This window comes from Aspergillus udagawae (genome assembly GCF_001078395.1).
Source record: "Aspergillus udagawae IFM 46973 DNA, scaffold_10, whole genome shotgun sequence".
Classification (NCBI taxonomy): Eukaryota; Fungi; Ascomycota; class Eurotiomycetes; order Eurotiales; family Aspergillaceae; genus Aspergillus; species Aspergillus udagawae.
Window position 1 is genome coordinate 322,833 of NW_025091273.1, and position 23,280 is coordinate 346,112.

General features: G+C 50.1%; 7 protein-coding genes across 7 annotated transcripts; 5 read left to right on the top strand and 2 right to left on the bottom strand.

Annotated features, from left to right (window-relative positions):
* Window positions 1-256: 256 nt before the first annotated feature.
* On the bottom strand, window positions 257-3,045 carry Aud_001917 (uncharacterized protein; the record flags this gene model as incomplete). The annotated part of the gene is made up of 3 exons (XM_043295919.1): window positions 257-545; window positions 568-1,872; window positions 1,916-3,045. 3 exons carry the CDS (start codon window positions 3,043-3,045, stop codon window positions 257-259), a joined length of 2,724 nt encoding a protein of 907 aa, XP_043151854.1.
* Window positions 3,046-3,416: 371 nt separating this feature from the next.
* Aud_001918 (uncharacterized protein) lies at window positions 3,417-4,909 on the top strand (the record flags this gene model as incomplete). Its single annotated transcript, XM_043295920.1, has 3 exons — window positions 3,417-3,915; window positions 3,957-4,069; window positions 4,112-4,909. 3 exons carry the CDS (start codon window positions 3,417-3,419, stop codon window positions 4,907-4,909), a joined length of 1,410 nt encoding a protein of 469 aa, XP_043151855.1.
* A 385-nt stretch (window positions 4,910-5,294) lies between these two features.
* Aud_001919 (uncharacterized protein) lies at window positions 5,295-6,184 on the top strand (the record flags this gene model as incomplete). The annotated part of the gene is made up of 2 exons (XM_043295921.1): window positions 5,295-5,583; window positions 5,646-6,184. 2 exons carry the CDS (start codon window positions 5,295-5,297, stop codon window positions 6,182-6,184), a joined length of 828 nt encoding a protein of 275 aa, XP_043151856.1.
* Window positions 6,185-6,752: 568 nt separating this feature from the next.
* Window positions 6,753-7,678, top strand: Aud_001920 (uncharacterized protein; the record flags this gene model as incomplete). The annotated part of the gene is made up of 4 exons (XM_043295922.1): window positions 6,753-7,099; window positions 7,162-7,320; window positions 7,370-7,440; window positions 7,503-7,678. The coding sequence occupies 4 exons, from the start codon at window positions 6,753-6,755 to the stop codon at window positions 7,676-7,678; spliced, it is 753 nt and encodes a 250-aa protein (XP_043151857.1).
* Window positions 7,679-7,951: 273 nt separating this feature from the next.
* Aud_001921 (Pfs, NB-ARC and Ankyrin domain protein) lies at window positions 7,952-13,881 on the bottom strand (the record flags this gene model as incomplete). The annotated part of the gene is made up of 3 exons (XM_043295923.1): window positions 7,952-8,767; window positions 8,796-13,519; window positions 13,578-13,881. 3 exons carry the CDS (start codon window positions 13,879-13,881, stop codon window positions 7,952-7,954), a joined length of 5,844 nt encoding a protein of 1,947 aa, XP_043151858.1.
* Window positions 13,882-14,124: 243 nt separating this feature from the next.
* On the top strand, window positions 14,125-17,105 carry Aud_001922 (uncharacterized protein; the record flags this gene model as incomplete). Its single annotated transcript, XM_043295924.1, has 3 exons — window positions 14,125-14,496; window positions 14,690-14,968; window positions 15,174-17,105. 3 exons carry the CDS (start codon window positions 14,125-14,127, stop codon window positions 17,103-17,105), a joined length of 2,583 nt encoding a protein of 860 aa, XP_043151859.1.
* Window positions 17,106-19,992: 2,887 nt separating this feature from the next.
* Aud_001923 (uncharacterized protein) lies at window positions 19,993-22,906 on the top strand (the record flags this gene model as incomplete). The annotated part of the gene is made up of 4 exons (XM_043295925.1): window positions 19,993-20,456; window positions 20,543-20,754; window positions 20,825-21,082; window positions 21,156-22,906. 4 exons carry the CDS (start codon window positions 19,993-19,995, stop codon window positions 22,904-22,906), a joined length of 2,685 nt encoding a protein of 894 aa, XP_043151860.1.
* Window positions 22,907-23,280: the final 374 nt, after the last annotated feature.

Below are 23,280 nucleotides of genomic sequence, written 5' to 3' on the forward strand. Positions count from 1 at the left end.
TGCTCAATATACGGTAGGAAGAGAAGCGTCTCTCTGTTTCCATGCTCTCCCATGCATTGTCGAACTTCCCCAGCGGTGAGCCTGTGCCTGATAAAACCACAGCTATGAAGCTAGACTGACTGCCCAATTACTACATGCTACAGGAACATAGCAACCTGCAATGGATAAATCATAGTTGAACCTCTACTTTACCTCATTTTTATGTCTTGACCCACCAAAGGGACCTGATACGAGTCAGTTCGAGGGATACTTGAACCTACTCCGTAGACGATGACCATTCATATGAGATGCTGCTGAGGTAGATCGAAAGGCCCAGCCATACGAACACCTGAATATCAACTTCCTCCACATCATCCCCCTCCACTCCCTCCCCCTCCACTCCCACCTCCTCCACTTCCCCCTCCTCCGCTCCCTCCTCCTCCACTTCCTCCTCCACTCCCGCCGCCTCCTCCGCCCTCTCCGCCACCGCAGCCCCCGCCTTCACCACCTGCACCACCACTCCCACAGCTCGCACCACAGTTCGCACCACAAGCAGCCGCAGTCGCCTGTGTTCCACAAGCTCCGCACCCAGTAGTATGACCGACAGACACTGAAAAGTTCGCATTCGGAACCTGCGAGTACTGCACCACCCAAGTTGGATACTCTCCCGGCGGCTCCCCCCCCTCAATGCCCCAGAACACCAATTCCCTTTCCTGTATCGTCACCGGCAAGTACCGCTTATCCCGCATGGTTTCGTAGGCCCTTATGGAGGACTGATAGTTGGAAACCCACCTTGCGACAAAGAAGTCATCGTGGGTGCGGTGCTCCAGCGCATGGCTGCATGGCTGTGCGCGGTTGATACCACCTAGTTTGATTCGATCGGCTGATGGGCTGGATTGAGGTTGGAGCCATAGCTTGAACTGCTGGCTCTGGGACATGGCTGTTGCACCGGCGGAGAGGGAGTCGAGGGCTGTGAGGAGGGTGAGGCGGTTGTTTATCCATGATGCTTCGCGGGTAGAAGTCGGACTCGGTTCGGAGGCAGGATAGGTGAATCTGTCTCTGGATAGGTGCAGGGAGATGATTGACCAGGAGTCGAAGGGGAAGGCCCAGACGTGCTTAGAGAGGGTGCAGGCGCCGCATTTGACGGGGTAGCGGTGCAGTGCTTCGGTGCAGTCCCAGGGGAAGAGGTTTTGATTGGGATAGAGGTGTCTGTTGAATCCGCCCCAGTCGAACCAGTACTCGTGCAGTGAATCGATCAGGTCGGGGCCGGCGTAGCAGCCAAAGTGAAAGCGGCGGATATACTCCTCTGTCAGTCCGTATGGGACGTTGATGATGGTGTCTGGGTGTTGGAATGGATCCTGTGTTGCGCGACGGCGACAGACGAAGCTCATGCGGTAGAGTGGTTCCGGGCGATCCTTGTCGGAGCCAGTGATCGAGGACTGAGCGAGGAGTGACCCAAATTCTTGCCAGTCGATCAGTGAGTCACAGAATTGCTGGCAGTTATTGGCCAATCCGTCCCATGCGAGTGTGGTCTTGCTGTCAAGTAACTTCCCCACAATACTTTTGAAGTAAACCGACACCCATGGACTGAAGAACGCTTTAACTCTGTTGTGCAGTTCCTGGCGTGTACCCTCGGTGCTGTCCCTGCTCGCTTTCACCAGCAGCTCGATGATCTCCTCCTCAGCCGCCGACAACGGCCAGCCGGTGAAAGGAGTCCCGACGACTTGCTTCAGCACCGCTTGGAAGCGTTTCCGTTTCTGCGGACGAGCGCTGGCATGGCGCCATAGCTGTCTTTCTGTCTCTCCACAGATGGCAAGGCAAGTGAGGTCCGCCTTTTGCTGCTCTTGTCCGAAAATTGGATCGCGGAGGGATATTCCGGCCCCATTTCGACTCCTGCTATCATTAGCACTTTCACCAACATGCCGAGGAGACTTACTCTTTACTGCCATTCTCAATGACCAGTGGCCCAACCCGAACGGCCACGCGAATGTTCTTCCATGGATTCTCCTGCACGAAATCCTTGTACAGCCACTCGTCCCCCACCAGGCGCATCTCGCCAGACCTCGAAGCGGCATAGTAGATGTTAGGCCGACTCTTGTAGTCATTTTGAATAACCTTGGCCAAGGGAGTAGGTCTAGCTCCAAGACCTGACTTCTTCTGTAAGTCCTTGACACTCAAGTACTTCGCGTCGGCCAGCATATGCACCTCTGTTTTAGTCTGTAGCTCATACGGCCGTTGAATGTCATTCCGATGTTTTCGACAAGAACTGCAGCGAGCATGCTTACTGATCCCGGCGGTAACCTCAGACGCGATGGAATGCTTGTACTGTTTGGTGAACGAAGGGTCTCTGTAATGATGCTCCCAGTAGCAATCTTCGCAGATTGTCTGGGTGGACACACCAGTGGCTTGATACATACTCCCTCGGATGACACGCTTGCATTCACTACAAGGGAGGACTGAGATGGCCAGACACCCCTTGAAGCCTTTCTTGGTCATTTGTAGCTGCGGAGTGAGAGGGCTGGGCGTATTTCCTGCTGGTGAGTGCTCAATTGTTTTCTCGATATCCAAGAATCCAGCTGCTTGAAGAAGCAACCGTGCTCGTCGCTTAGCGGCATCTGTCTCAACAGGACGTTGTGTCAGGCATTTATGGACGTCGACATTCACGCGCGTCCTGATCTTCGCTGCTGCCAGCTCCATCGCACGGATTTCTGCGCTCCTGACCAGGCACCCTTTGTCGTCGATCCTGGTGGATTCTTGGGAGGCTAGCTTGGGAGGTGTCGCGGTTGGCCGCTGGAGGACATTGGCTATGAAGGTGTCGAAGCCGTTGACCAGTGTATTGTCTGCGTCTGGGCGGATATGCTGGAACTGGCGTTGCTGCCATTGTCGTAAGGTGGAAGCAATGCAGTCCAGTTCTTGGTTGACACCAGTCCAGTAGAGAGATTCAAGCTCTGCCAGAAGATGGTCGGCCGCATTGCCGACTTCAGTCCAGGCCGAGTTGCCTGGATTTTCTGAGGTAACGGCTTGAGTCTGTTTAGACTTGTCAAATAACCGGGACAGTCGCGACATTGGATAAATATCAGTTAGGATGTTAATGTGCTGATTGAATGACTGTGGAGTGCAGTATGAACTTATATAGCTATTCGGATGCACCAGAGCCAAGGGTGCAGGCAACATCGTTCAATCAGCCTTGCGCCCAGGTAGCAGTAACAGTTCACGTGTGCTCTATCCGAGCCTGGCGGCTGTGATTCTCGTATTCTCGGGATCATGGGGATTAAGCCGCTCGGGCGCATCAAATGGCTGGCAAGCTGCGCCTCACGCTTGGCAAGGCGGAATGTGATCAACTGACTATTAGAGGGCCCGAGCTAAGGCATATATGAATGAGCATGTAACACTGGAGCCGAATCAAGCAGAATTCAGTCTTGCGCATTACAATCAAAATGACCGTCCTATGCACGGCGTCGCAGACAGAGCTGCACAGCTACAGCAGGCGCTGCAATTCGCTGTTAGCCTCCCCTACAGTTCGCAAGTTTAAGTTTCCCAACATCAGTGAAGACATACAAATCCCAGATCCTAGGGTCTTCAAGGATATATATGTGCCTGAATGGACGGATTCTATGTCCCTCCCCAACATCGCTCAATGTGCCGCTCACTTGGAACTGTTGCAGGCGATCAACCATATCCGCCGAGAAGTTCTCAATTCAAGTAGCTTGGACGCGATCCTCGACATCAAGCCGGAGAAGCGGACTGTGGTGCAACGATACACGCGGAAAACGATCGAGGTAAAGGATAATAAGTTTGCGCAGAAACGGCAGGTCAAATGGCCATTCTATCTCAGACTTGGAGTCGCCCGATTCTTTGTCTGGTTGAAGAAGATGGACGAGATTTTAGCGTCGAATGAGAATGAAGTCCTTGAGCTGCCGGCTTGTCCTCCATTGGGTATGTTATCCGTCTATCCCAGAGCAACAGCTAATGATTAGATGTGCTCACTGCGTGGCATTCGGCCCTTTTGAACCCGGGATGGTTCAGGACGTATTGCGAGACCAGTGGGATCAAGCGTATGCGGCGTGTGGTATTCCCATGGGACAAGATTGTAAGTCATTGTCCTCAATTTTAGTCCAAGCTGACCGCTTAGCACCAATGCATCAATGACAAAGACTGGACTTTCAGTCTGCCCTCCGACGCAAGGCAGCACTTTACGAATTTGACTGGCCAGGAAGCAGACCTGCTCGCCTACCTTCTCAGCCAGAAGCCCGAGCCCTATACCTCTCTTCTACTCGCTTACCGGGACTCGGCACCTGCCAATCGTCTCTATCTGAATAAGCTCGACAGTCTCTGTCGGGAGAAGAAAGCAGGGTCACCGCACAGCGCCTTCGCGGCCGCCTGCCACGCAGCCGCCTATCCAGGCCCATACGCGACATACCTGTTCGCCGCAGTCGAGCGCCAACGCGTCTTCGTCGACAAGATGGTTGGATACCTTTGGATCCGCAGCCCTGGCGTCCACGGGACGCTATCCAGAGCAGTCACGCGCTACGAATACTTCTTACAGCTATTCAAACTCCGCCCGGGAACAACTCTTGTGCCAACGCTGGACATCGACCTAGTATGGCATACGCATCAATGCTCGGCGAGCATGTACGAAGCCAGTATGGAGAAACGGGCAGGGAGGTTCATCAACCACGATGATACCATCCCGCCGGGGGTGCTGCGGACGCAGTCGGACGAGACGTCGTTGCTGTTCAGAGACTACTTTGGCATGGAGTATCATATTTGCCTGTGCTGGGAGTGCGAGTCTATTCAGTCGGCTGTGGATGAGTGTGGTGATGGCGAGGCGGATTTTAAGAAGCTGGCGAATAAAGTTGTCGATGATTTAGCAGCTCATCGCGTGTTTGAGTTGAACCGGCGGAATCAAGGAAAAAGCAATCCGCAGTAGCCTCAAGGATAGTAAGAAGTACATTAGTTAGTATGTATGTGCTTCCTGATTGGTAGAATGAATTGTCATTCAGTGATTAATCTAACAGGTCAGTTCAGTGGGTGGTGCAGACATTTCGGAAAAATAATTAATGTTCCATACGGTATAGAGCTATCCAATTATGGTGGTTGGGCTGTGCAGAATGCGATTGTGCCTTAGTGGGGTTGCTGCTGTCCTCCCTACCTCTCCCCCCTCTCCTCTTCAGGATTCCATCTCCTCTGCAGGACAGTGACCATTTGTAATCGCTCCAAGTGCCTCTATTGAGCGTGTTGATAAAATTTCAATTCCCGAGCTGGTGATCTATGCGGAAAGTAGCGCGTTCACGCTGCCCACTATCGTGCGAAGAATGGACTACGTTTTCATCAACGTCAAGAAGCCAAGGGACGCCCTCGAGCGCGCGAAAGAACGCGAATTCCGTTCGCATGTGACACGCCAGCAATGGAAGCGATCTGGTCCCCGAAAGAAAGCCATATTAGCTACAGAAGAAAACGGCACTCGAGATCAGGTTGACCCCGGTTCTTCTTCCGACCACTACACAATCTGCATATCACCTACAATAGGTGGACTCCGTGTGGACCCTTTCCAATCGTATCCTATCCCAAGTCGACCTTGGACCGCGAAGCTTGTCGATCACTGTAAGTAATTCAATCCTGGAGATATGAAGCGATGAGAAGGGAAATTTGACGAATACCCAAAGACTTGGTACACATGGCCGTTGATATTCCAGAACTTGACCAGCCTGGGAACCATGGTCTCTTGAGAACCAGTTGGTTTCCATTAGTGATGACCGAGCCAGCTTTGTTTTGGGTTGTGATGCTTCTTGCTGCATCGCATTATGCCTCTCTCCAGGCACATCCTGGGAGCTTAAGAATAGACCTCCTCGATCTCCGGTGTCAAGCTATATCTTCCATCAACCAGCGTTTGGAAGACCCGCGACCCGAGGATATAGACGATGCTTTGATAGGGGCTATAGCAAAAATGGCAAGCTATGAAGCCATGTTCGGCAGTTTTGAAAACTACAATGTTCACATGCAAGGTCTTGTGCGAGCCATCAGTTTACGAGGCGGGTTCGCAACATTAGGCCTAGACGGCTTGCTGTATCGAATCGTGGTTTGGGTTGACCGCAACGCGGCATTTTTGCATGGATCTGGAACCTACTACTTTCCGGGGGCTACCTTCGTACCGGATGGAAGTTTACCGGACCCGAATCCTGGCCATTTCCTCGGAAGCTCATGATACCCACAGTGTTGATGTAACCCGACGTGAGGGAAGTGTCTCGAGGCACTACAAGCCTACGAGGTTACGAGGTAGAGTGGGAACGTTACTATTGTCTATGACGTCAGGATAGACCTTGACAACGCTAGACCGCACTGTGATGAGCTAGCAAAACACCAACGGAGCTTCTCGGTCTGAGATTTTGGGCTGAGTTTACCCAGGTCTTGTCATAAGTTCACAATGCTACTTAGCAAGAACGATTGCATTGGAGAACTATCGAGGCAACTATGTGGAGACTTCCTAATTGGGATATCACATCAGATTTCTGACCCCGCTGCTCTTGACCAATGAAACGGAGTGATTCTGAGTACGCCCCACTATTTCCGTTTATGGATCTTGCATGAGTCTTCAATATGAAGGCCAGACCATCACCACCATCAAGCTATCGCTATAACATCATCATTAGGTTTGATGCTATCATGGACATATAAGAAGAGTGAAGTTCCCTCGATCAAAATTTAGAGGGCACATCCTCAGTCAATCAATTGCACGAAATCTTCAACTACTACTATCCTACTTCAATACAAAGATGGCTCTCAATGGCAAGGTTGGTCTCATTACTGGCGGCGTCAAGAATCTTGGAGCTCAAACTGCCCTCGAGCTGGCCAGCGTTGGCGCTAATCTTGCCCTTCACTATCACTCAAAAGGCGGCGAGAAGGATGCAGCCGCACTCGAGGCCGCCCTCAAGAAGAAGAATCCTTCGGTCAAGGTTTCCTTCTATCAGGGTGACCTGACTTCTGCTGATGCGGTGACGAAGCTATTCCAAGAGGTGCTTCGCGACTTTGGCCATATCGATATTGTGGTCAACACGGTTGGAAAGGTCCTTAAGAAGCCGATCACGGAGATCAGCGAAGAGGAATATGATACGATGTTTGCGTAAGTGCTTGTGATTCCATTGGGAAGACCGAGTAGCATATTAATTGACACTTGTGCCACAGTGTGAACTCCAAGACAGCATTTTTTGTTCTCAAGGAAGCTGCTGCCCATGTCACAGATGGCGGAAAGATCATCACTATTGTGACTGCCCTCCTTGGCGCATTCACTGGCTACTATACTTCTTACGCTGGCAGCAAAGCTCCAGTCGAGCATTTCACTCGGTATCTCGCATTCTACCATCCTCGAAACACAGGGCTAACGCTATCATAGGGGAGTTTGCAAGGAACTCCAGTCTCGCAGAGTCAGTGTCAACAATGTCGCACCTGGACCAATGGATACGCGTATGTTTCTGCTTGTCTCATGGTTGCGTGGATGGGAGGCTGACTTTTAATCACCATTATAGCGTTCTTCTATCCTCAGGAGTCACCTGAAGCAGTTGAATTCCACAAAGCTAACGGCATGGGTGGCCGTCTGACCATGGTCGAGGACATCGCTCCTATCATTCGCTTCCTGTGCACTGAAGGTGCTTGGATCACTGGACAGACAATCTTTGCCAACGGTGGATACACTACTCGTTAATACATCCTGTGCTTCTCTGGTTTTGTCCTGAGAACGCAGTGGATTCTAAACACTCGCTGTAAAGCATCTTCAGACAGTTTCAAGCAGAAATGGCAGATTCTATTCGAACAGTTTGAGACTCTCTCAGGATTGCAGGATAAAGTGGAATTATCAAAATATTACCTCGACGACATTTTCACAGTGTTCACTGCCGTTTAGACGGCTGAGTCTCCCATTCACCACCACCTCCCACCTCCAACCCCTCCTCCCCTTCCTTCCTCTTGCTCCTCATTCTTATCTCTTTTCGTCCTCATAATCCTTCCTTTGTAAACATCTGTCTCCTGACGCAGCTTCGCCCCCGGCGCTATCATGTTCCTTCCCTCCACCGCCGCCCTCTATCTCTAATTCCTCGTCTATTTCTCCGTAGTTGTCTTCGTCCTGTCTTCCATTCTGCTTCTTGCGTTCTCGTCTACCCCCCCGATCGTCCTCGATATCCTCCCTCGCCGCCATCCCCGCCCTTTTGGAGTCTGGATCAACTTGGCCTGTTGCCAGTAGCAGCTTGACTATTGCCTCATTTTCATGGTATACTGCCCATGACAGTGGCGTCCGCCCTTCAATATCCTTAGAATCTGGGTCAACTTGGCCTGTTGCCAGTAGTAGCTTGACTATTGCCTCATTTCCTGTTCCTGTTGCCCATGACAGTGGTGTCCGCCCTTCATTATCCTTGGAGTCTGGATCAACTTGGCCTGTTGCCAGTAGCAGCTTGACTATTACCTCATTTTCATTGTATACTGCCCTTGACAGTGGTGTCTTTCCAATACCGTCCTTGGAACATGGATCCACTTGGCCTGTTGCTAGTAGCAGCTTGACTATTGCCGCATTTCCCCTCCCTTCATTTCCCAATGCTGCTGCCCCTAGCAGCGGGGTGCCCCCAAAATCATCCTTGGAATCTGGATCAACTTGGCCTGTTGCCAGTAGCAGCTTGACTATTGTCTCATTTCCTTTCTCTGCTGCCTTTGACAGCGGTGTCTGCCCAAATTTATCCTTGGAATCTGGATCAACTTGGCCTGTTGCCAGTAGCAGCTTGACTATTNTCTGGATCAACTTGGCCTGTTGCCAGTAGCAGCTTGACTATTACATCATTCCCGCTTGCTGCTGCCCATGACAACGGTGTCTGCCCATCATTGTCCTTGGAATCTGGATCAACTTGGTTTGTTGCTAGCAGCAGCTTGACTATTTCCTCATTTCCATTCACTGCTGCCCATGACAGGGGTGTCTGCCCATTTTTGTCTCTGGAGTCCGGCATAAATTTCCCTGTTTCAAGGAGAAAAGCGAATAATAGCTCGTCAAGCTCTGCTATACGTGACAGGACGGTCCTATGGTCTGAGAAGTTAAAATCGCGTCCCAGGTTAGGGCTTCTGCTTCCGTCCTGGCAATATTTGTCGCACAGCTCACGCAGTCGACTTTCCGGGTGCATGTCCGCCGTATAGGCTTGCAGAAGTGTTTGGAGAGCTTTCCCACTTCCGGTAGCAAGGGACGCGAAAAAGGGAGACTTGTAGCGCTCTCCTTCCACATCAAAACAGGATATGACAGAAGGGTGAACTCTGATGAGATTCGACAGATTGTTCTCTGCTAAGATATACAGTAGACTCATGTTTTGTGTATGCCGGCGTACTTCGTGTTTTTCGAATAGATTGTCGAGTTGCACCCAATAGGGAAGCTGGAAGCCATGGATAAAATCTCCTTGAGCGATGCCACTACCTTCAGCAGCATCAGCATGGTACAGCACGTTGCGTACGGCATACTCCAGGAATGGAAACGCTTTAGCAACCGAGTCGCGGAGGTTTGCAGCTTCCTTGGAAGATGCTTTCGCTAGTGGCTTACTGAGATCAACATGTTTAAAGACATCGACGTTGAGATAGGTAAGGCAGCACTGCTTAAGTTGGTCATGACTTTGTCCTTGCCAGTTGCTTCCAAAGTCAGGCCAAATCTTGCAGAGCCCGTTTTCTTTGAGGAAAAAGTCTCTAACTGACTCGTGAATGAACCGGACCGTCGGAGCCTTGGAGTGTGTAACTTCAGCGAGTCCTTTGGATGAATTGAGGATGAATCTCCTGATGACATCAATTGTGAGCACATCGGTATTCCGCGCTGTTGAAGCTCCTGGCTCAATGCCAGAAACAATGGCAAAATACAATTCCTCTGGTTTTAATGGCTGCCTTGCAAAGAGCACCCATTGGATGCATAACAGTAGCTGATTTCGATTATGGCCGTCCCGTGTTAAAAGATCGCGGAATAGCTCATGCAGGTCGCCAGGGATCCTGTGAAGTATTTGTTGAAGAGCATGGACACGGCCACTGTTATACTCCTTATTGAGGATCTCCACAACAAGAATTACCCACATGAAAACTCCAGAGGCTTTCTCTTGAATTTCACCCCTGATCTGCATGGCGCGGTTGCTGTGCCCAATTTTCAGTTCGCTATTCACGTAATTGGCGATGTCTTGGAAGTGGCCTTCTTGGCCCTCTAGAATCAATTCCAGTCCTCTCTTTATAGTGATATACGGGTAGTGTCTGCTTGACAGTAAGACTCGGAATCGAATTCCAGCATCAACAGCAAGTTCGCCAACATGTTCGAAGAATGATATCATGTCACGCACTTCATGTTCCGCACACTCATCCAAGGCGTCAATGAAACACATCAGGGAAGACTGTTCAAGGCGTAGTATTGCTTGTTCGAACAGATCTTTCAGCAACTCAACACCCCACTGGTGATGTCCGCCGCTGTTCCAAGTCCTTAACTCTAGGGTGTCGAAGACACACTGAAGTTCTGGGACTCGTTCAAGAATCTCTGACAATAAGGCTCGATATAATCCAACTGTAGACTTTTCCAAGTCCTCTCCTCGTGCGTTGAAGAAAAAAGACACGATTATCCTGTCCTTCATCATTTTCCGGGCATCCGCAAGGGCAAATTTCATTATTGTTGACTTGCCGGTCCCAGGCTTCCCCTTCATCCACAAGAAGCCGTGATGTTCGTTGAGCTTGGTGTTATCAAGCCAGTCAAGGTACTCCGGCTTACTGAGGAGCCATCTGCAAGTCGTTGCATGTGCTCTTTTGATGGCCATATGGCGAGCATCGATTTGGTCAAATTTCAATGAGTCTAGAAGCATCCGTTTATGCTCTTCACTGAGGGACGGGATTCCACCCCTCGGATGCTGACCTAAGACCGTGCTTTGTAGGGCAGGGGAACCCTGGCGAGGTGTATGTATGTTGGTACTTCCGGGCAGTCCACGACTAACGTTGAATTGGCCGTGCAACGGCTGCCGAAGGGACAATATTGGCGGGATTTGGTGATCCTCTGGGTCCAGATATGAAAGAAGCTCCTTCGCGCACCCTGCTGCCGCCGCTGCTGCATAGTGCTGCCATTTATCATTCTTGTGAGAGTCTGCATAGTCGGAGATGCCGCGAATTACAATGCATGGAAACTCTGTCATGATGCCGGCTGCTTCCATTTCGAAACAGAGGATATCGCCGATGTCTTGGCCCGTTTTGTTTCGCTTAATAGTGCTCCTTATTACTCGGTCCCCGGAGGCAATCAATCCATAATGAATCTTAGGATTATCAGATACACGTGAAGGCCGATTAATAATTTGAGTCCTTTCGCATCTCCTGCATGTGGCCTGATCAGGTACATGAGGATAATCCGTTTGGAAGAGAACATCGGATTCTGCTGGTGGCCGTTGATATTCTGCGAGGCCAGGCCACTTTTGCAGCGTTTCTGACAAGAAGGCGTTGACTTTCTTCTTTTTTGTCAAGTGATCAGATTGCATCATCTCCACAGCACTCCTCAAGATGGGAGGGGGTGGCCAGAGGAATCCTTTAAGGGTGAAGCCATCCTCCACATCCTTCCCTAGGTCATACTGAACTACTCCACCGAATAGTCCGTCGGGCATACTCACAACAATATCACCGAGGCGGATATCATGTGTTGGGCTCGGCACACCACCTCCGATGCCCACCAGAAGGCGCCATTTGATTGAAGGGAACGTACGTTGCATGTTGTTGGCGACGATTGCCGCGGCTCCTTTCCCTTGGGTACCTGGAAGACAGGCAATCACGACATTGTGACCGCTGATTTCGCCGAGGACATATAGGCTTGAATCACCTTGCTTGGTGGGCAAACGGGGGTGTTCGTCGTCGAGCATGTAGCGGACTGCGCGCATCTCAAAACCCATGGCGCACACCACAGCGACTGTGTAATCATTGTAGGTCCATTGATTCGCGGAGTACTCGTTGGTAGATGGGACAGGAGATCCGTAGTATCCACGGCGCTTCTTTCGACTTCCATCTGTCACCGAGAGAGAGCCTTCTTCGTTGTACGCGGTTTGCCACAGATCTAATGTCCTCGAGGGTCCAGCCTCTCGCTTCCGCAGAGCTGCGATTATTCTTTGAATGATCGGGTCCTTTTCCCTATCATATGACTTGATAGGTATGAAGTCCCATGTAAAGTCCATCTCCTTGTCATTTGCAAAGGCTTCTATATTTGAGTCCTCTCTCTCTACCTCCCAGGAACTCATTGACACGAAAGGTCGAGCTAGATCCGAATCGATAGCGCTATTTGCTTCTAACTTGTTGCCTGCAGAACCTCCAAAAGACGGGTCACGACTGACACCCGACATGTCTTCATTAATATCGTCTCGATACGGCAACGAAAGAAAAAGAAGAGATTTCAGATGACCGGCAATATGCTTCGGTAGCAAGGCCGAAAAGTTTTTTCGCTTCTCAGATGGAATGCGCTCGATCTCTTGTGGAACGCAGTTGCACAAAGGACACACGAAAATGTCCCGTGAGACTGACAGCGTGCTGCGCCTGGCAAGTGTCGATAATTGAGACTGGGTGAATCTTTCTGAATGATTAGATTTCATATGATGCAAAAAGTTTTCCTTCCAATGGAACGGTTCGAGCGTCTTGCATATCGGACAGAGCCAGGCAAGCAAGTGCACGTTCCATGCATATTCCGACGGTCCATGCTGGGACATATGAAGTTTCCAATCGTCGAACTTGACAAATTGAACGGGATTCATCATGCACTTTTCTGAAATACAGACGTATGGCTCGAGGTCAGCGTCGACGTGTTTCTTCCACCAACGATCAGTATTCACCTTCGCTGTGGGCAGGATTTCACAACAATAAGGACAAATACATTCCTTTTGGCTCTCTCTGGTGATAGGAGGTGGCGGATAAGCTAGCTTCGCATCGTGAATTGATGTTCCTGCGCTAGCAGTGGACGGCGGTGGCTTAGAATCACGTAGCATTTGGCGGAATAGCTTGGAGTCTAGCGTCGAGGCATTAGTTTGCGATGGGGCCAGGTTCTTAATTCGTGATTCTGGCGCATCGTTAACCTCCTGTTCTTGCAAGGAGACTGAGAGTGTAGGGACAGGTTGTTCGCTATGCCGCTCAGTATTCCGTTCGCCGTATGCTATAGCCAGCCGTCGGACATTGGTTTTCTTCACTTGAAATGCTAGTTTGTTCTGATGTTTCAATTTATACACAAACTGCTTTCGACGCATGGCCATTGAGATGGCAAGCTGCTCACACAGGGATTCGCTTGCCTCCTTGAATCGATGCTTCACCATGAGCAAGGCAAACTTTTCAAAGCCTTTCTCGTCCTCTTCTTCCGCAAACGCTCGTGCGCGGAGATTTCTGCTCTGGGCCGAAGATTTCCGAATTATGTTTGCCAGTATGTGCAGTCTGTCGATGCTTGCGCCGGCTGCTTGTATCGCCTGAGGAAATAACCTTGACAAATCCTCCCTTTCGGGGGTCACTGCTGCGTTCGTTTCATCGATATTCTTCCACTGAGTAATGACTACCGTGGCTTCAGAGACCGATCAGCCAGGAGAGGTACTCAGGACGGTGTTTTCTACCTTGCCGCAAGTTGCGTTCCAACACCTCAAGCAGGTGTGCAACTAGACTCTTGATGTCGTGACTGTGGCGCAGGCGGTGATCCAGCGACGCCGCTTCATGAGCGAGGGCACCGACATTGCTAGCCCAGATATTGAGACGCCCAAATTCAGTCTCAACCAAGTCAGACTCCTCTGAGTTGGGGTGCAGGGAACTCAAGATCTTTTCGAATAAGAAGCAACAGTCGGTGGTCAAGTCCTGGATAGAGATATGACCTTTGACAGAGGGGCCATTACTTTCCTTGAATTCTATACCGTGACTACTCATGATGTAGATGGCAGATTATTACTAGGACCGTTGCTGTGAGACGCTATTAGAACCCTGTCTTGATCATCCAGAGATAGCAGTGAGAGATACATTACCGCCTATTTTGCGATGAGGCTTCAAGAACCCCACCATGACACGTGGTCCATGCTGACACAGCTCTCAACTCCCACCTCTGTCTCGACTATTTTCCCAGGTTGTCCACTAAATTCGACTAGAAGGCGGATCATGAGTTAATTTGCCAGAATGAAACTTGCAATAGATGGCGCAGAGCAGTGGGAGCTACTCCAGGCAGCTCACGATCTGTTCAGCCGCCCTTCCCGCAATAGCGGCGACGGGCAGCAACGGGACATTGCAGGCAATTTCCACGCCGAGCGACTCAGGAATTACAGGGATTTCTTCCAGATCGACGTCCAGATGATTTTATTTTACGTCCATCCTCACTGGGAACTATCGGCCGCGGCATTTACGCAATGTTGTGATGCGTTGAACAGCCTTCTTGCGGCCTTCGAAAACCTGCTCGACGACGGTATCCTGGCCTCCGATCATAGCAAGAGCTCAACTTCGTTGTCGGCAAACATTGTTAGTGTAAAAGGCATCAAAGTCCGTGTGTGGGGGGTAAAAAGCTGACGTAGCGAAGCCGAGTACTCACTCGGAGAAACAGACGAAAAAGAGCCTCGAGGAGTTATCTAGCCGGCCCTTCCATCCATGCACAAACGGCGAGTCACTACCGATAAAACAATGCTCTATGAGGGACCCATCACCACTGCCAACTCCTTGCTTACCGAGTTCATCCTTTCCGAAGTTACAGATTGTGAAAAGGCTTATCCATGGTGGTGCTGGAGGACACGTGCACAATCTGCAGGATTTGGACACAATGATACGTCACCAGGAAGAGAAGGATTACGTTACAATTCTCCAAGAGATAAACTCATTTAGTCGAGCGATGAGACAATTGTACCGACCAGTCGCTGAGCCACATCATGCGGTCACAGACACGAAGTCAGACAACTTTGAGAGTGAGATCAAACGGGACGACGGTCCAGATACCGTAATTCGCGAGCTATTGCACGCCCTTCACTCCTCATTGGTGAATTCCTCGACGAATTGCGTTTGCAGGCATGAAGCAAGGCTGTATTTGCAAGTTCACCAAGCTGCTGACACTGAACTGGAGGTAGACATGTTCTTGTCCACATGTCAGGGGCCCTTGAAATGGCAGGAAGCTAAATGCTCCGTTCAGAGGTACGTAAAACGGTAGAACTTGCAGCTGAATGAAAACATTGTCATTCTTACAGCTATTCTCCAGCATGACTCAGACAGGTCAGAGGTATCCGGAGGTGCAGAACCTATGTGACACCATCCATCGCTCGCAGAGTTGGAAGGTCTTGTTACGTCTCCTGGCCGCGGACCAGCGGCTCTGGGATTGTTCCAATCCGCGTCAGAGAAGGTCAAACCCAGGGTGGTCTCCCACTATTTCCCTACAGTCCTTGCTAGACGACGGTTACCTTTCATTCCAGAGCAAAAGGGATTTATCGAAGGTCTCACTGAAGGAAAAGAGGATCCTTGCCGTGATTCTTGCCCACAAAATGTTATATCTCTGTGACAGTCCTTGGATCCAGGGGTCTTGGGATGCAACCAAGATTTTCTTCCAATATGACCCTTCAATGCAACGCTTGCCGAACATTCGGCAGCCATATATCGCTGGGTCACTCACGCTCGACTCGCAGGAAGTGGAACCGCTTGCAGATCGAATACATAAGTATCCCCTAATCTTGGATTTTGCACAACTTCTTTTAGAACTCCATCATGGAGAGACAATTCAGGCGACCGAGGCGGACTACGACGCAATCACGCAAAAGGAGACGCCTGACACTCCTTTCTTCATGGTTAACCGTGTATTGGAGGAAGCCTCGGAAGACATGTATGCCGACTATCTTGCCGCTATTGAAGCCTGCCTAGATTGTGGTAAATTCCTGCCTCTGGAAGCACCTTCATTCAATCATGTTGAATTCCGTAGCCTGTTTTACAAAAATGTTGTGGCCCCTTTGGAGGAGGAACTATTCAAGGGCTTCAAAATTAAGGTCCACGAGCTATATTCTACAGGCATACAAGAACCGAAAATCGCTACCCAACAGCCGGCAACCATCCACTTATTACCACCTACAACGGTTCACTTGAAGAAACTCCAGTTCGGGCAGCGATCACTTTCAATTACTAAGGATTCTAATACTGACTGTACCGTACCGTCAACAGCAATATTACACTCATCCAGCACATCTCACTTCAGTTTAACCGCTCTTTCTCCCAGTGTTTCCCCTCAGCAAACGTATAACATTGCAATCATCTGTCCCATGGCTACTGAGATGGCACCAATCCTCGCAATACTGGATGAGAGGCACACAGCGGTACTGTCCACACGAGAGAGAAACACGTATGTTCTGGGGCAAATAGAACATCACAATGTGGTCGTGACAGTTATGCCCGAGACCGGAACCAACAGCGCCGCGGCGGTAGCTACTCAGTTGCGAAACGATTTTCCGTATCTGCGCTTCGGCCTCTTGGTTGGGGTTGGAGGTGGTATCCCTGATCCTCCCAAACACGACATACGTCTCGGAGACGTGGTTGTCGGCAAACCGACCAACACCTTTGGGGGTGTGGTACAGTTTGACCGTGGAAAGGTCAATACCGATAGGGATTTTGAACGAACAGGTTCTTTGAATAAGCCGCCGCCATTCGTCATGGCGACCCTCGAGACTCTGATCGCACAACACAAGCTCGATGGAAACGGACTAAGCAATCATCTGTCCGAGATGCTGCGAAGGCACCCCGATATGAGAGACGGACAATACATCCACCAGGGTGAGGAAAACGATATCCTCTTCCAGTCCATGTATCCTCACCAAGCCGGCAGTGACTGTCAGAGCTGCGGACGAGAGATGGTGGTGAAACGACAGCCGCGAGGCTCGACAGCACCAAGCATTCATTACGGAACGATTGGCTCATCCAACATTGTGGTTAAAGACGCGGTAACCCGGGATAAACTCCAACGTGAGCTTGGCATCATCTGCCTTGAGATGGAAGCCCCCGGTCTAATAGATGAGCTCCCGTGCCTAGTCGTCCGCGGCATCTGCGACTATGCCGACTCGCATAAGCTGAAGACATGGCAGCCATACGCGGCAGCCACGGCCGCCGCTTTCGCCAAGGAGTTCCTCTCCATTCTTCAATGATACTCTTCGTGTGGTTGTATACAAACGACGCTCGGTGGAACTTGTGCTCCTCAGTGTAATTACAATGACACTGAGAAGTCTATTGCCAATGCAAACCCCAGATTAGGCCGTGTCAACCAGAGTAAGACAAACAGGATTCATAACACCTTAATGCTTCCAAATAATCCCCAGCCGATGCAGATATTAGAACAAAAGTCCCGTAGGCACGATTGAGTATGTCTATTAATGGGGACATAACATCGGAAGGGCCATACTGGTTTTATGGGATTGGAGGCAATGCCGCGGCTGATCCAGACAGAATTAAACCCGACAGGATGACTTAGCAAAGCCACAAATTTACACACTTTCGTCGATGTACTTATTCATGCAGAACGGCTCCAGTCTCTAGAATCCGAGTGACCGCCTCTATGCTAAGCACTCCTCAAGGAAATTGAACCTCATGCGTGCGGGCCAGCCAGTAGTCCGTCAAGAAGCCCGAAAATGATAGGGAAAGGTTTCCAAATGTTGCGGCAAATTCACACACGAGTTCTTCAAGCTCCTCTATTAAAAGACGTTCCTCATCTTGGATCTCCTCGATCTCTTCTGCATCCATTCCTCCATAGTACTCATGGACGCAGGTATGGGTGCCGGAAAGATCCCGCGCAGTAATGCCGTCAGTCCGGAGCAACCAGCCAAAGAATAGGGACAATAACATTCATCTCGAGTACTGTCCAAAGAAATGGCTAGCATCAAATTGATGCAGGTTCGACCCAAATAGTGCAGCTGAAGTGAAAAGTCCCCAGAATCATCCATTGAATGCAGAAGCTTTCCCACGCCGTGTCCTAGGCAGTGCAAAGCTGGGGAACTCCCGTTCTTGCTTTGGCATGGAATATCATATTTGCCTGTGCTGGGAGTGTGAGGCTGTTCAGTCGGCTGTGGATGAGTGTGGTGACAGCGAGGCGGATTTGAAGAAGCTGGCGAATAGAGTTGTTGATGATTTGGCGGCTCATTGGATTCGGGTGATTGAGTTGAAGCGGTGGAATCAGATACGAAGCGATCCACAGTAGTCTCAGGGATACATAGTACGGGGGAAAGTAGTTAATATATATGTGCTACCTGATTGGTCGAATGAATCATCATTCAGTCATTAACAGCTACCAACACACTTGTCCAACCACCACTGGATATCTGGAATGGAAACTAAAAGTCACAGAGGCAGAGGCGGGTAAGTTTAGAACCATGGCCATGCTCCCTCTATTTCTTTACTCGCTCCGCTTGTGTATACTGTATTAGTATTTTCTGGTCACTAACTCTTGGAAGACTGAAACAAAGTTTGAATGCTTGGGGATAGGTGAAGAATACTGTGATGAGAATGGTAAATGCCGCTGATTGGCTGTGTTTGACCATTCTCTCAGCAACGTGACGGATCAATCAGATCACATGATGGTAAACACCACAGCATAGCATACAGGAAGTCTTGTATTTGGGTACGGGACGAAGTCTTGGCTTAGATACGCTGGATTAGACTGGTCGTGGATTGGATATGGATTGATCTACATGATGTTTGATCCAACCCATGCGGATTATGGGTTGATCCACCATCTATCTAACCCACCCTCATATCCATGCGGGTTGGACTGCGACCAACCAACCCCCCCCCCCCCCGGGCGGGATCTCGGGCCACCGGCGCCGATTATCCGCGATCATGTCACGATAATGGATATATCCATACTACCTGGTCAGGTGACCTCTAGTATTTAGATTACTACCTATTTTCCTAGTATTCTAGCCACGTCACTAGGATACCTATATATTTTAATTAATAATATAATAATTAAATATATAAATATTATATACTACCTATTATATAAGGTAGAAGAGCCTTATATAGGGGGGTAGGGGTACCCCCTAAGCTTAGTATGAAAAGTGGTGCGGAGATATATATATCTTACCAACACCATTCTGATCACCATCATCTAAAATATAAAATCAACCATAACTCTAGATTTTTTAGTAAACCTAATATTTTATTTTATATATAGATAGATATAATCATTCTCTATCTATTTATATAAAATTATATCCCTATCTAGGCCTAGGTTAGGCTAGATAAACTTATCAGTTCTTGAGGCCTTTAGTCCCTTGCACCCAATGGTTTAACCCATATCCATGTGGATTAGGCAGGTTCAACCCATATCCACATGGGTTGGATCAGGCCTACCTAGATCCAACCCAAACTGCGGATTGGGTGGGTTGGATATGGATTTGCGGATTGGGTCAGCCAGTCTACGCTGGATGCTGACCAAGGAAGCCAAACCGTTCACGCCAAGGATCCGGGCTTGGCATGGTTCCAACCATCCAGCCGAGTCACGTCCTCTCAATATTACGTGAGATGGTGAGAGTCCCACTGTCAGGTACTATACTCCTGCTTATGCCCCAATACCGGTTTCAGGGAAAATGATACTGATGGATCTCCAAATTGGTTTGAATATTCTAAAACACTACTATAGCTTTGATTCTTCTCTAGAAAAAACAGCATTATTACTAAAGTTAGATTATAGCATGTTGAAAGGCGTCTCAATCGAAGATATTGGGGCTGGGAGTATAGGAGTTTGGACTTGCGCGAATATACGTGCCGCGCTAGCAAGGAGTTGAATATGACAGATGAGTCTAGAGACTTGGCTGCTCGCTACTATTTTTCAGCTCTCTTTTCGCTGACTGCTGGAACCCCCAGCATATTGGCTCAGGGGCACACGCATATAAAGCGGGAACTGCCCTTTGAGATCGAGGGCCCATTGTTGAAGGCATCTCATCCTTAGACGGTTGCATCACTCTGTGTGTGTAGCCAAGACAGTATAGCTCCGTGCTGCCCTTTGTTCTTTTGTGTGTTGTGCATGGCCATCACAATATGAGATTCCTCAACCTCCTTCTAGCTCTTTCACCGCTGGCTCAAGTCGCTTCGGCTGTACCTCAAGAATGGGACAGATACACTGGGCCTTTGGGGGGCAGACTGATCACGGATCCGGAGCGCCTGTCAGAACTGTACGCAATGCACGATGAGGTGATCAGGTTGTTGAACACGGGCGAGGCTCTCCCTATAGAGCGGTCGACGAACCTCACCGAGCACGGCCAGCATGACAAGCGCGTATTCCAGGCCTTCGGCCTCCTCGGAGTTTTTGTCGCATCTTCACTCGGTCTCAAAGCTCTCAAAAAAATTACCGAACAATTACTGGAGCTTTTTAAAACGGACGATATTGTTTGGGAGAACACGGATAACTGCCGCGCGTCTTTCAGCACTCAAGGCGGGGGGAACGAAGCGTTCCAAACTTATGGAAAAGGCCATCGTAATCCCACAGCCGAGGATCATAGAAAGTGAGTGATTAGTAGTGGCTTACAGCGCTGCATGTCATGTTGTTTAAGGGGATTGATTCGTGCTAACCCGCAGCCCACACTGGCAGTGTCGGATGGAATGACCCCGAGCACACGGCTCCGCCGCGCCATTTCTTCGAGGGTGATTCTACTATCGGTCTATACAGCGTGCAATATACTGCAACGGACAGGGTTGCCTGGAATGGTATTGAAGGCACAGAGAAATGTTACATCGAAGGGCTGTGCAATCCTCAGTACATCTTTTACCACAAAGGCTATCAAGTCGTTCTCAATACGTGGCGTGAGTTGCGTGAACTGTTCCTTGATTCGTTGCCGTTAATTCAATGGCTCCTCTTCTAACAGCCCTTTAGAATCCCAAGGCCGCATCTCAGCTTGCCAGTACTCTAAAGGAGAGGATTGCCTAGGCTTGTGCTCCTCCGGCGTGAAGGATCAGTTCCCACAAGGCGGTGTTCTTTGGGGCGGGGACTGCGCGATTCCTTGCATTAACGACCTTTCGGATGACTATGAGGCAACCCCCAACGAGCAGGCAAAATTTATGGTGGTGGGAGACTCTATTTCACATGGAATGGAGGACGACTGGACGTGGAGATACCGTCTCAGTCAATGGTGTGAGTGTCACAAATCACAATGTGCTGAAGAAGATATGATCGGAGTCTAACAGAGCACTTTCCTCTGGCCTAGTGGAGAAAAACGGATACATACACCAGTTCGTCGGGCCCTGGAAGGGAACATTCGGGAACAGGCCGATCTCCGACTCTCAGCCTCAAGGCCCCTTGTTCCCGGACGAGCACCCGCCGGCAGCTGTTGAGATCCGCGGTTCTTATGCCCCAGGTGTGGCTGAAAGCTTCCGCGACAGTGGCCATGCTGCATTTTGGGGTCGTCAAGTCGAACAGTCCAAAAACACCATCAACGGCTGGGTCTCCGAATACAAGCCGGACTATCTCCTGATTCTGCTAGGCTTCAACGACCTGGGCTGGTGGGTGAACGGGCCCGAAGACCTGGTTGGAAAAATGGGAAGCCTTGTCGAGGCTGCACGTAAGGCCAAGCCAGACATCAAGCTTCTCGTGGCGAACGTCGTCCATCGCTCGTTTATCAAGGGCCGCCAGGACCTGATCGACATGACGAACAAATATAACATCCTCCTGCGGGATAGGCTTCCAAACTGGTTCCGGTGGGAGTCCCCGATTTCGTACGTCGACGTTAATACCCCTTACAACTGTCGCCCGGACGGCTGTCCCGACGGGTACGATGGATTACATCCTAATGCTCTGGGTGAGTACCATCTCGCCCAGGCCTTTGCCCGAGTCCTGCAGAAAGACTATGGATATAGCGGCATAGAATTCCAAGTCCCCGCCACGGTAGATCCCAGGCCCGTGAGCAAGCCGGTTAATGTGCGGTCAGTTTCGTGGCCGGAGGGCTTGTTCACAACCTGGGACCCAGTTGAGAATAGTCGAGGATACGAGATCCGTGCCAGGGTTAAGGGGGCGACAGGCTGGTGGTCTGAGGGCCTTGTCTACCCGTCCACCCACGGCAGCTGGCAGCAATGGGTGATTAACGGCCAGACGTGGGAATATCAAGTCCGCACTAAAGGCGACAGTGATGTGAGGTCGGACTGGTCGGAATTTAGCTCAGCAACAGCCCAGGTTGCCACCGCTCCGGGACCTTCTAACATTATCGTTCAACCTCAAGGAAATGATGTCTACGTGCGGTGGGATGCGGTCACGGGCTACTATGTGAATCGATACGGCGTGCTTGTATGGGATAGAGACACAGAGGGCGCCTTTGTCGTGACATATCCCACGGTGGATACGAGCTACATTATCAAGGATTTGAAGCCTGGTCACCGCTACGGCATATGGGTGGCTACTTATGTCGGTATGATCGGGAGCTTAACCAGAACATATGCCATAGTTGGTGGTTTACCTGCAGCCGCACGAGAAGTGATTGCTGGACAGGGGGCACCTGCGCCGCCCAGTGGGCTTCGTGTGAACACCATCGATGCAACCACTATTCGACTTGAGTGGAACGCGGTATCCGGGGCTTCAGGCTACAACGTTTATGTCAGAAGTGTAAGGGACAATACAGCCCTGAAGCTAGATTCTACAACGACGGAAACATCAAAAGAGGTCGGCTTCCTGTTCCCAGGAAATTGGAACTTCCAGTTCTGTGTGTCGGCCATGAACGGTAACCTGGAAACCGCCCCCGTCTCCTGTGTTATCCCGCCTGTTTGCTGCGGCTATAAGAAGAGAGACCTAGTTCCAGGAAACTATACAGTCGCGGAAAAGACAAGCTCGGTTGATAATTTGACCGGCGTAGCTGAAGACAAAGGGCTCGCGGATCTGTTTGCAATCTACCAGCAGACTGCTGAGTTTGCATCCCTCTTTGAGGCTGCTAATGGCTGGCAGGATATGAAACTGCCGTCCATCCTATAAACATGGATTTGGAATGGGTCTGCATAATGATCACGGAGCCTTAAAAGGAGGAGGTGACAGGAAGGCTCACCGTTTATCAGTTTGAAGCGAGCGAAAATCAAAGCCTCTTTTACTTTCGTCACCTCATACGACTCCTTTCTCTTCTTGGAGTATTGATTTAATATTGTATAAGCCGAGCTGCAATAGTTTGTGTAACATGGCAGCAATACTTGCCAAACATTCAGTTGCACATAAGCTTCTGCTGTCTAGTAACCTGCCGAACATTCACAGAGCTAACCCACCCCATCCTCCGGCTTTTATTGGGCGCGACGCAGCAGACAATAATCGTCTAGACGCTCACAGCCTACATCATTCCTGCCGACAGGCCAAGCACT